At 37.0% G+C, this 12,702-nt stretch overlaps 1 protein-coding gene across 5 annotated transcripts in view; it reads left to right on the forward strand.

The window, feature by feature from the left end:
• bcar3 (BCAR3 adaptor protein, NSP family member) overlaps positions 1-12,702 on the forward strand; it is a 77,848-nt gene that overhangs the window by 39,177 nt on the left and 25,969 nt on the right. For all 5 annotated transcript variants that reach the window (XM_077222752.1, XM_077222751.1, XM_077222753.1 and 2 more), the window contains one exon: positions 5,275-5,314. In XM_077222752.1, coding sequence (XP_077078867.1) covers positions 5,275-5,314 — 40 coding nt within the window. The remainder of the gene's footprint in view (positions 1-5,274; positions 5,315-12,702) is intronic.

A 12,702-nucleotide genomic window follows, 5' to 3' on the forward strand; every position in this document is an offset into this window, starting at 1 on the left:
CTCCGTGGACAGTGTTACAGATTATAGAGGCCACTTTCCACAAACAGGACACAAACTAGGCCCGGAAATTCTTAAAGGAAAATGTATAATATATATATATATATATTTTTTTTTTATATAAAAAAAAAAAGTTGATTGCCAACCTCAGGAGGTATAAAATATAAAAATAATATTTAAATATAAAGGTATTAGGTAAATGTATTATTATTTTGGTAATTTACTAATAAATAAATTGGTAAGTTAATTATAAAGTATAAATAAATATAAAGAATTAAAATACTAATTACTGATACATAAAATAACAATTTAATAGATAATATACAAAAATATGACATTATTTTGTGATTTAATTTATGGAAATCAATCTTAAAACAAGCTACTTTTCCCAATATGTTAATTTTGCTTGATAATAATTGATCTAACATATATTTAATACGTTTCATAAAAACTAATCCAGTAAGGAAAATTTAAATTTAAAACTTTGTGTGGAAAGAGCCAGAGACAAAAAGAAATGCAATGCATTGAAACAGTGTACAGACCAAAAGACAAAACATTGATAACCTGAAGTGTTGTTCACTTCTCCAGTAAGTACTTTTACCAAAAGCACCCCAGGAAAAGCAGAGAATAGACTAAATAGAGGCTTTTACATAAGTGAGACTGTGTGTGTTTGTGTGTCTTTGAAAGCGTAGGTGTGTGTTTGGGTTTCCGTAAGTGGGCCATATCTGTCCCTTGACATTTGAAGGTTACCTAATATTGGACTACTATTTCACAGCCACAAAGCTCACTGAGAGATGGGAAGTGAAAAATGACCACGGCACACAAAAGAAGCTCCTCTGGGGTGGCAGCAGGGTTAGCAACAACCTCTCGTAGCGGCCCAGTCACCATAACAACACCTTATTGCGACTCTGCATGACACATGGAAAAAGAAATGGGTAGAACATAAACACTGTGCATGAGAGAGACAGGAGAGAGAGGGGAACCTACAGCACAGAATAGGATTGTAATTTCCTAATGTGGACACCTACATTAAATCAAGAAGCAATAACTAGCTTGCTCCTGGAGGACTTTGGAGACTCGAACGGCATTGTGTTAAATATCAACATCCTGAACGTCTGGCTGCAGAATGCTCCACCAGTTTATGTGTCTGCCTGCAGGTGAGTAGACAGATGATATCCGATGACTATTGGTTTTGATGCTAGGACTGAAACATTTATCTTTTTTAAACCAAAGGATTTAAGCACTTTGAGTCTTACTACCTGCATGTGTGAGGCAGCTGTTCTAACACAGACACACACACAGGGTCTTCACAGGTTAAAGTGAGGGTTGTAAATTTACAGCTTGACTGAAAGATGAAAGAATTTTTGAAGAGACAGATTGGCAGAGAGATAGAGAGCAACACACAAAGAAATAGAGAGAATGAGACAGATGAAAGAGATGATGGAGGAGCAACAGTGCCAATTGATTTACTTGTTAAAGCTGATTAAAGTGGTTCTAGTTGTTGACAGAACCCACTCAGCACACTCATAACTACATAGCCACAATTATCTCACGTGTGCCACAATTATCTTTGTTCCTCAGTCTTGGTTCAATCTGCCAAACAACAGAAATGACACCTGGCAAACATAAAAAAAAAGTTTAGATTTTTTTGCAATATATAAGGTAACAACAACAGTAAACTACCAGTTTAATTGAAGTAGTAATAATAATAATAGCATTTTTAATCGCAAAATACCTTACTTGCCAGAATTAAAAAACATTTCAGGATTTTTTCTTCACCAGGATATTTTGTCACCAGACAGTGCCACCTATCTATCATAATGTTCAACATCACAAGATATCAACTGTATAATTTGTTATACTATTATCTATAAGATATTAGATGTATTCACATGAGAACTTGTTACTATGGACCCTTTTCACATTTACGTTTTTCTCAGAAGCCGAAGTCGTCGTAGTTGGGTAAACATCTATAACGGTGAATGAGAGACTACATTAAATATATTTTTTTGTGTTTCAATTTTCTCAAATAGCAAAAGGAAAACTCAACAATAGTGTTTTCACAACTTTCAAAAAGAGGAAAAAATATAGAGAGATGTTAAAGGGTAAAATTTCTGTCATTTATTTCTCACCCTCATGTCATTCCAAACCCGTAAGACCTTCGTTCATTTTCTGAACACAAAGTAAGATATTTTTGATTAAATCTGAGAGCTTTCTGTCCCTCAATTGACTGCAATGTTATTACCACCTTCAAGCCCCAGAAAGTTATAAGACATCATTAAAATATGTCATGTGACTAGAGTGCTTATGAAGTTGCGAGAATACTTTTTGTGCGCAAGAAAACTGAACAAAAATAACGACTTTATTCACCAGTTTCTTCTCCTCCATGTCAGACTCCTACGCTGTTCATGTAGTAAACACAGTGCATCACTTCCAGATTGTACGCTAGAAGGCCAGCTCAGTATTGGCCGGCTCCTGCGTCAGCATCACACGCATAGGTTGTGGAGCTCACGTGAACAGCGTCGGCCAATAATGAGCCTGCGTTCTGATGTACAACCTAGAAGGGCTGCACTGTGTATACTACGCGAATAGCCTGACATGGAGGAGAAGAGATTGTTGAATAAAGTCGTCTTTGTGTGTGTGTGTGTGTGTGTGTGTGGGGTGTACGGGGTGGGGGGTGTCTATATTCCATGTAGTTAAATCAATTAATGAAACCGGCATCCTAAATGGATTAGAAAAATCCACAAAATGCAGATTAAAATAATTTTTGTATTTAATGTCAGCTACCCATTTATTGAAAATTTTTACTGGTTAGTTGACATGAAATGCATAACAGTAATGATATTAATGTTCTACGTGTCACTCAGGTCTTTGTTCGGCCATCCGGTATCAGTGTTATGTAACTTCGTTAGTGTTGCTAACTTGCTAAGCTCTACGGAACCCAAACATTCTATCCAGACTACTAGGTGGTCCAAAGGATTTCCTTCTGCCAGTTCTGCTGATTCAAACAGTGTGAAACTGTTTTTTTTTTTGGAGTCTCTTTTCTTTCACAAGCACATTTATATAATACTATTTATAATTAATAAAGACATCAACCCAAACCCACACCCTAACTAAAAGAAAAACTTTAGAATTTTCAATAAAAAAAATTCTGAAAATAAAACATAAAAAAAATTTATTAACATCTTATTTAAGTAAACTCCATCACCCATAGAAAGGCAGGTAGGTTTGAACAGAATAGTAATGGATATAGTCTGACAAACATTTGAAGATGTTCTGCTTATCATTTGAAAAACAGCTAGAGTTTAAGGAAACCAGATAATATATCCTTTTTTTAAAACATAAATGCAATGGAGAGTGGGTAGCTGTGCTGCTTTTAAGTTATGTCATCCTCATCACTTTTCTGATGAGCATATCAAAAACAGGCAGCTGTACAGTATATGATGGGCCTTTTCTAAATATATAATCATGTGACATAAAACGTGAACAGCTCATTTAAGTGCCAACACAGCTTAACCACAGAAACATCTTAGCCCACTCTTACCTGTCTAATCAGAACCTAGTGAACCTGCTTCACGGAGTCGCACTGCCCCAGTCGTTTTGGCTGTGAACTGCCTTTATGTCTTTCAATGTGTAGGTGAATTTTTGACTACAGCATATGGCAGATTTTTGGGAGCATTGCATGTCAAATGTCCCATTTCTCTCCAGTGGTTTAAGCATTATGAATCTGCTCCTGGAAACATAATAATAGCCTGTCCATCTCTCTAACTTGCCATGTCCTCCCTCAGTTTTCTAATTCTGACTGCCGAGGCTTTGTGAGGTTCAAATCACCACTTTGAGAGACAATGCAGCTGTGGCTTGGCATAGAACAAACTAGAGATGGAGATGGATGTTTTCTTGAGGCTGTGTCCTCACTTCATGCCCTCTCTTTGCGGATAAGACGGCATGTTCAGCCCAAACTCAGGTCACTCCTGGGTAGGCCTGTGGGAGTACTGACAGTGTTCTCTTATAGCACACTAATGTCAGCGTTCAGAAGCTTTAAAGCGTGACCTCTCGCCTCTAGAGTTGCTTTCTTCTTAATGTTCAATGGGAATTTAAAACAGGAAATCAGTTACGCTTTTAAGTTTCATCAAATGCGAAGCAAACAAACAAGCCAAGAAATCTTAAACATTCTCATATTTCCAGTTATCTGATGCTTTTTATATATCTGAGCTCTCACCCCAGGTGCCACCTCCACACTGAATCTGAAAGCCACCCTTATTCCCCTAAGGGGGTGAGACAGTCCACCACACACCCTGGTGGTAAGAAAGGAAGAAAGAAAGAGTAAAAGAAAAGTCAGGTTTTTGTGTAAGCTGAGATGAAAGGGACTCTGGGTAAAGTCAGAAAGAGAGAGGGCGGAATGGTCTAAATGGAGAAAAAGCTGAGCCGTGCACCTCGACCGTGCGTTCTTCTCCACGACTCCTTCACCACTGCGCTTCCTGCGTTCCACGCTCCACATAGAGAATCTAAATAAAACAAAAATGCAGTGCTGACCATGGGCCATCTCTGCAGTTAGGGTAAGTCGCATCTAGACCGCAACCTTAAAACCGCTGGCAGGAATAGAGGTCATGTGAACAATCGCTGCCTCCTGTCTGGTCCTACGTATTGTTCTGTTACATTTGTGCTAAGTTTGTCTCTTACCCAAAGGTTGCACTGAAATGTTTATGTATGCTTTTTTTACAGCCCTGTGGGAAATTTAGACTCAAGGAATTAATTTCCCTTTTCCTGGCTATAATACCCTAATTTGGGTAAATCTTCACGTAAGCATAAATCCGGAGAGAGTCACAAGAGTGTTTGTTTTTGTATGAGACAGAGAGATGCTAAAAGCCCCCAGACCTTTAACACCAGCTTTGACCTGCTCATCTTCGACTGCCTAACCTTTTGTAAAGCCTGCATACGTTTTTTTATTCTTCTTGAAAAGTATCTAAACTGATACTTGCTTTAATCTCAGCCGCACTTTGCGCATTGGGGTTGATGAGAAGTAATTGTGTGTGTGTGTTTGGGGGGGATGGGAGGTGTATGTGTCCACAAACATGTTGTGGCTGGTGTGGTCTATACTGTGGTGTAATGACCTCAGGCGAGCAGGGCTGGACTGGTAGCCACTTTACTGCAGTCCAATGTACAGCCTGCCCAGAAAAGGACCCACACACAAACACACACACTTACAGTTATACAGGCAGGCAGCTGAGCTAGAGAGTTGATGTGTTCGCTGAAGAGAGTTCTTTCTTTCTCCTGCAGGGACGGTGCAGGCATGGACCCTAACATGGAGTATGTCAAGGTAAGGCTTCACATTTTACCTTTATCAATATGTGCGTGTGGAGTTTTGAATGATTGCTCTATTATGGTAAAAAGCCGGTGGCAATGCATGATGGTATGGCGGTTAAGGGTTGTTGAAGAAAGAGATGATCTTAGGGCAACCCTTAACCCTCTAAGATATCCAATACTATTCAGCTCAAAGAGTTTTGTAAGTGTAGAGTCTTAAAGTGGGACAGGAATGTCAGCCGTGCTGAACGTTGAGGATATGAAGGATTGTAGTTTATTGACAGTGAGTTGGGAAAATATACATAATACATCACATACTTGGATTTGCATCAGAGATATTTGTGTGCGTCAGTGTGAGTGATTCTCTTTGTTATATAAACATTTGCACTTCCTGAGGCTTTGTATCTTGTGAGCCAGTTGATAATGACTAGAGTTAAGCGGATTGCAAAAACAACACTTTCGTTGCAGCTCTCAATGTTATAACTCGAGCCATGGATTTTTATCAAATATAAGCGCTCTCTCCTTGACCCGTTTAGGTAGTTGACGGCATTTTATTCTGCCAGGAATACATCAGACCTCAAACGTGTATAACTTTAAGCCAGAGCTGTTCATAAAACACAGGAAACTCTACAGCCAAAATTTTCGATAAAGATCTGACAATCTCTGCGTTTCCTACTGTGCAAGAGGCCCCTGTAGACACATCCTCAATTAAAATGGCACAATTACAAGGAGGAAATGAGCTGGTGATGTTTCAAGGGTATGCAAGCAGCATATGTAGTTTAAATTATAGTATCAAGTTAGGAACAAATGAAAAATTTCACTTTTCCAGCAAAGGCACAATCATTACCTGGCTTTATTTTGACCTGAGGCATCTAGCCATTATGAAAGCTCTTCATCACACAACACAACTGTATTACAACACCCACGACTCAGATCTGATGAGAGAGATATGGTGTGACATATATCTTGGGGGTGTCTCATTCAGTTAGCATTGACTGAATGAGATTTTCCACTGTGATCACCTGCGGCCTTGAGTGTGCTGACACCACACAGCCACCTCTGTCAGCCTGCTGAGAAACCATCCGTCACTCTCTCTGTCCTCCTCATACTCAGCTCTGTGGTTTGCCTCATCTTGGGCTCTCGCAACTCTCTGCGAAGAACAAACTTCTCCTAGCCTTACCTCACACAAACAACATACCAAAGCAAACAGCACAAACACACACAGTCAATACTAGCAACTACATTGTAGCAGTGCTCCAGTGCAGTTGAACATACAGTCATACAGTTACCATGATAAAATACAATTTCAAAAGATGTCATTACATGGTGAATCTTACAGCTGGTCAATATCATCTTTGTGTCATATTTCACCCCAAATTATATAAATTATATAATGAAAAAAGCCAGTTGTTTATTCCATTATATTAAACCCATTGTACCCCTCATTATTTATGTGTGTGTATAATACATATGATTAAAAGGTATTTATATTCATTTATTCTTGAAATTAAAACTAATAATACATATTGTATTAAATAAATTAGGATAGAGAAATGAACAAAATGTTAAGATTTTATTTTAACTTATTTTTTTATTTCCAATTCATTTAATTAAAAACTTACTATTAAGAGTGAAAAATTATGATTTTAATGAAAAGTAATTAATGTGTCCATATAAAACAATTTTCATTACAGTAAAGAAAATCACCAAGGAGAATAATGAAATGGGGGAATGTGTTGATTTTCATGAAAATAAATAAATATTTTTCGGAAATACGAGTGAAGTATGATCCAGACATCCGTGAGATGCACCCTCCAATCAGAGAGGCCTATAATAGAACTTGATAGGAGATGACATAATATATCCTCAGGGGAATAACATAGCCATGAAATGTTTCAATCAGATGAATTGCACACACTGGCTCTTTATACTCTATTTTATGCAGTTCTTAGAACTGTCTGTCTGTTTAATGTGTGGCCATCTGTAAGCAATAGCTATACAGTGAATCTGCCATGTGAAGACAACAGTTATTCTTTTTACAACCTTAAAAACTCAGCTGAAAACAACTAAATCTAGACATTGACACTCTGTCCTGGACACATCTGTGTTTGTGTGTCTGTGTCTAGGTTTGTACTGGTCAAAGGATCACATCTTCAGTAAATCATACCCTTCCTCTCCCTCTGAATGAATGAAGGTGGACCTCACCTTGCCCTCTTCAGGTGGTGTTGAGTTTCCAGCTCTGTGTTTAGCAAACACCTGGGTCTGTACAGGTTCCCATTTAGATCTGTGCACTAGCTCTGTAGCTCATTTAGTACAATATACTAAAATGATGATATTACAATTATGAATAGAAGAACCCTCATTAAGTCAAGTCTCCTTTATTTGTATAGCACTTTATTCAATACAGTTTGTTTCAAAAAAATTGTTAAACTGGTAAATAATGATCATTGATGCAAACAGAATTTAATTAAGCTGTAAATCAGCTCTAGAAAGACAAAAGTGACATTGTTCAGTTGAAATCAGTTCAATGTTGATTCAGTTCGGTTCAAAAATTAATCAATTCATCAATAAAGCAGCTCTTTAAAACAGTAATGTCATCATCCAGCTCATTTCAGTTCGATAGTGTCAGTGCAGTTACATCAATTAATATAGCTGCAAGCAGACATTACCGGGGCCAAGCGAGAGAAGCGGCAACAGATGCCATCATGGGTGGGAGTGGCAGACCAACTGCAGCAAGGAGCAATTAAAGACATTTTAAGAGAATTTTGGCAAAATGGCTGAAAAATCATATATACAGTAACTTTTAAGATGATTTAATGGTTTATCACTTTCGACAAATAGGTGGCGCAGTTATGAAATCAATTTGATGTGGTCAGAGTGAGTTGACAATGACACATCCAAAGTTTGGTGTCAAAATGTGAAGGCATTGCAGAGATAAAGACTTAATAGTCATTTTGGCAGCATGCCTCAACTTTGATGCTGCGGTACGAAAACAGTTTCGTGTATCAACACGAAATCCATAACTTTTAGTTGGCACGGTCTGGAGAAGATATGATTTGATTTTAGTCAAAATCGGACAAACGGTCTAGGAGGAGTTCGAAAAAGTAGGTATTTAGTGAAAATCAAGATGGTGGACAGGAAGTTTGGCTGACTTTGGCAAAACTGGTATCTTTGTTTTCGGCATAACCCAAGGAATCAATTAAGACCAGAGTCATTACAATAGGCAAATTCTTTTAAAAGTTATTAGCATTTTTGTATATTTAATTATAACTTTTGACCAAAAGGTGGCGCTGTCTCAAAATCTTTTGAGTACCTTCAGGGGATGGTTCTGGTGGCAAATTCTGACTTTCATAATGTTACAGCAATGCTTTTGTTAAGTATAGCATTTTACATCACAAAACTGTATTGAAGTCAATGGGAATTTCATGTTTTGTTCTATTATAGCGCCACCAAGAGGCAAAATCCCACAATTTTTTCATGTGTCCTCGGAATGAGGTTATACATGTGTGTGCCAAATTTGGTGAAATTATCTCAATTCGCTGCAGAGTTATAGACATTATTATGTAAAAACACGTCAAAAATGACTGACACGTGACTTTGATTGAATTTTCCTACCCCTTACTATCAATACTTTGACATTTGGGCTGTGGCTTTTGTTAACGAGCTATGGTTGCAAACTTCTGACGGTGGTTTCGTCTCGATCAGACTAACAGTTTCGAAGATATCGGCAAATGTTTTTTAAGCGCTAAATCACAACGCTACACAAACTGTGAGACGAAACCTAGCATGTTTGGTATCTGTGGATTTGGCAAGGATTCAGGAACCTAATGAGATGACTCCCATGAAAATAAGTCAACCACATCCAGAGTTATAAGAATTTGAAAAATAAATTTTACCACTAGGTGGCATCGTTTCAAAACTTCTCAGGCTCCTTCAGGGCATCGTACTGATGACCCATACCGAGTTTCGTAACAATTCGTTCATGCGTTCAGAAAATACAGTATTTTAGCTCATGATTCAAAATGGCCGACAGCCAAAATGGCCGATCTGGGAAAATTGGATATCGCTCGACTCGTCGTGACGCCCTGAATCTAACAAGACCACTTTTATGATTTTTGGACAAACCGTTCAGAAGTTATAAGCAAAAATAGCCATTTTCTGACCAGTAGGTGGTGCTGTGCTTAAACGCAGCATGTAGCCTCAGGTCATGCTTGTGATGACATGTACCAAGTTTGGTCTAAATACGATAAAGCGTTGCGGAGATACAGCCTTACGTCCGTTTTCGCAAGCGATACGTAAAATGTGTTCGTCCGTTTATCGAAAAATTGAAGAATCAACTTGAATTCCATGATTTTTGGTCCCCACTGCCTGAAGATGATCTGGTGCAATTTTGGTGAAAATCAGACAAACAGTCTAGGACGCCATGAGCTCCGGAATCAGAGGAAAAAATTATTTTGTTGATAGGCCTTATGGTTCACAAGTTATTAACATAATAAAAGTGAAATTTTGGACAGGTGGTGGCGCTAGAGGCAATGAGTTAGAGGCACCAAAATTGGTGTATTTAATGTTGGGACTGTCCTCTATCAGAATGTCAAACCAAAACAACTTTACCGCAAACGGTTCTATGGGCTGCCATAGACGCCCAGTCGGAAGATGAAGAAGAAGAATAATAAGAACCGGAACAGATACAATAGGTGCCTCCTAAGGAAAAAAAAGAAAACATGGATTATGTTCTCACAGCCTTGTTTGTTATGCATGTTATGTATTAAGTACGCCATCTACACAAGGTCTATAATCAATACAAAAGTATCCCCTTTCCATCAGGTTTAATCTGTCTCTCTTCATTTGACTGGCTAGTTTTCAGCTCAATTATGTTGGTTTTACTTTGGTTACATTTTTTTGACAACCTGTTAGTTGAGGAATGTTTTCTTCAAAGTCAACAGGAAGCCAGCCATCAAAAATATGGGATAATTAACTTCCAAGACCTCATATGCTGATATCACTTCCTGAAGTCAGATGATTTGAGTTTTAACATTGTTAGTGAAAACTGTTTGTTTTTAGATTATATCAGATCAGATCAGTTTAGGTAGTGGTTTCCATCTGTAACCCCAGGGCAATTTTGAAAAAAAGGAGTGAAAAACCTACAGTAAGTTACAAGGAACTGAGGGCAAATCATCTATCTATATTTAATGTCAAGCACTGATGACATGATTTATTCAATATAAAGCTTTTATTCTTCTATGCCTCCCTCTTTGCGTGTGAAGCAGAGATTGGCAACAACGTGGTGCGAAACTGGAGCTATTATCATCAAAGATGATCTGGAGGGTGGAAATTGTTTGGATGACTTGATGTTTAAAAACAATTTTTTAAAGGGTGGGAATCAAATCTTTCTCATACGGGATCTGCGAATATGATGCATGAATCACAGACTTCTTGTTGTGAATCATTGATGGGAACGATTGGAATGGTGTCAGAGAGACATCAATGCCACATTTGGTTTAGTGTATGTATCCATTATATGACCTTTCGGTCTCCACACTCCACACTCTTTAACAAGGATATTAACAAATATTCAAAATTGGGAGTGGATGAAAAAAATGTATCAGTTAAAAATAGGTCATTAAAAACTCCTGGAAAAAAACTATTTTAAAATAAAAGTTCTAAACAGGAACAAAAATGGTTTTACAGCCTGGCACTGCAGGAGAACCTCCAAAAAGAAAACCATCTACTGAAGCATTATTAAACCCAGAAACCTTATCTGATCTGAAAAGCTAATGGTATACAATCAAGAACTTTTTTCATCTCCAAAGAACCATAGTTACTTACAGAGCCACATAAAAATATCTAAGATTAGGAACATGAACGTCCAAGTACCAGTCATAACATTTTGAGGAAAAAGTCAAAATTACAAGTACAAGTTGTACTTGTAGCAATGTGAGCTTTATATTATTAGCCTATATAGAATTCACAAAATATTATGACTACAATCTTTATTGCTACATATTTAGCAACAAAATATGTAATCCCGTAATCTTAGATTTTTTATACTTTTTTGTAATATTACAACTTTGCCAACTTTATACTTTTTTCTTAAAAAAAAACATTACATTGTAATGTTAAAAACATGTAATTTTGCTATGATTTTATTCTTGTAGTCTTTTTGTTTGTTTTGTTTTTATGTTGCACTAAAACACTGTTGTAGTTACCAACCCTATTTAACAAGAAAATAAGATGGTTCTAAGGGTTCTGCAAAAAGCCATTGAAAACTTTTATTTTTAAGAGTGAAACAACAGATTTCTTTTCTGGTCTCTCTCATACAAACTTGCACCTGTTACTCATACTGTTCTTGATGGCCTGACTGTGAACACATATACTGTTGCTCAGTAAGCTGTTAAGCACTCATGAAAGAGCTTTACAGGAACAATGAGGCACTGTTCCCTCTGTGGGATCTGCTGCCCCACAAGCCCACAGAAAGACCTCTTTAGCAGGTTTGAACCCTCCAGAGCAGAGACACGAGTACAGAAAGCCTGGTCTAGAACAGAGAACATACAACAATTCAAAGAGTTCCCAGCTCTTAAACGATGAGAAAGACTGGAAGCATGAAGACTCGTATTAGATTAAATCATATCATCATTGCTTGATATTTTATAAGGATAGATAGACAAAAATGAGAGTAATGGCTGTGAAAGGTAAAGACTGCTAAAGACGTGGCCATTGACACATCACGATGCATTTACTTAACAAACAGTTAATGCCCAAAAGATCGCTACTTGTGTGGATTCAAAATTAAATATACATGAAAATATTACATGCATGATATTTCTGACTGTACATTAATGACTGGTTAAGCATTACATGTAATAATGCTTGAAGGGTTAGTTAGGCCTTCTGAAGCGAAGTGACGTGTTTTGGTGAGTTGGAAACTTCTTGGAAAAAAAGGTGTCTTTTCCACAAATGTTTTATGTATGTATGCAAATTGTGTAATATCCAAGGTACACATTTCTAGTAATTGTGCAGTTAATTATCATATTGTATTTTCAGAAAGTTTGGGAATATTTTTCCTCTCCCCAAATTTGTCTCTACCGAAACACAATAATAAATAATTTAGTAAGAAGGCCTATATTGACCTATTGATATTTTGTTTACATCTACCTTGTAAATATATGTTTTGCTATTTAAAAAAAAAAAAAAAAGAGTTTTCACAGGTAAATCAATAACAAATACAATTTTAACAATATTTCAAGTGTAATTTATAAGATTTGTTGTATTTTGAGAACAATCTTTCTTTGTAAAAGGCATTGAGATAGTCATACTGATTTTAAAGTTAAGGATTAATTATTTTGAATATACATTGAACCAAATAATAACATCTTAGTTGATAATTCAGTATACTTTATTTTAGAC

The sequence above is a fragment of the Siphateles boraxobius genome, unplaced genomic scaffold (assembly GCF_051911475.1).
Source record: "Siphateles boraxobius isolate OS27281-9 unplaced genomic scaffold, OSU_SipBor_1 9, whole genome shotgun sequence".
Taxonomy (NCBI): Eukaryota; Metazoa; Chordata; class Actinopteri; order Cypriniformes; family Leuciscidae; genus Siphateles; species Siphateles boraxobius.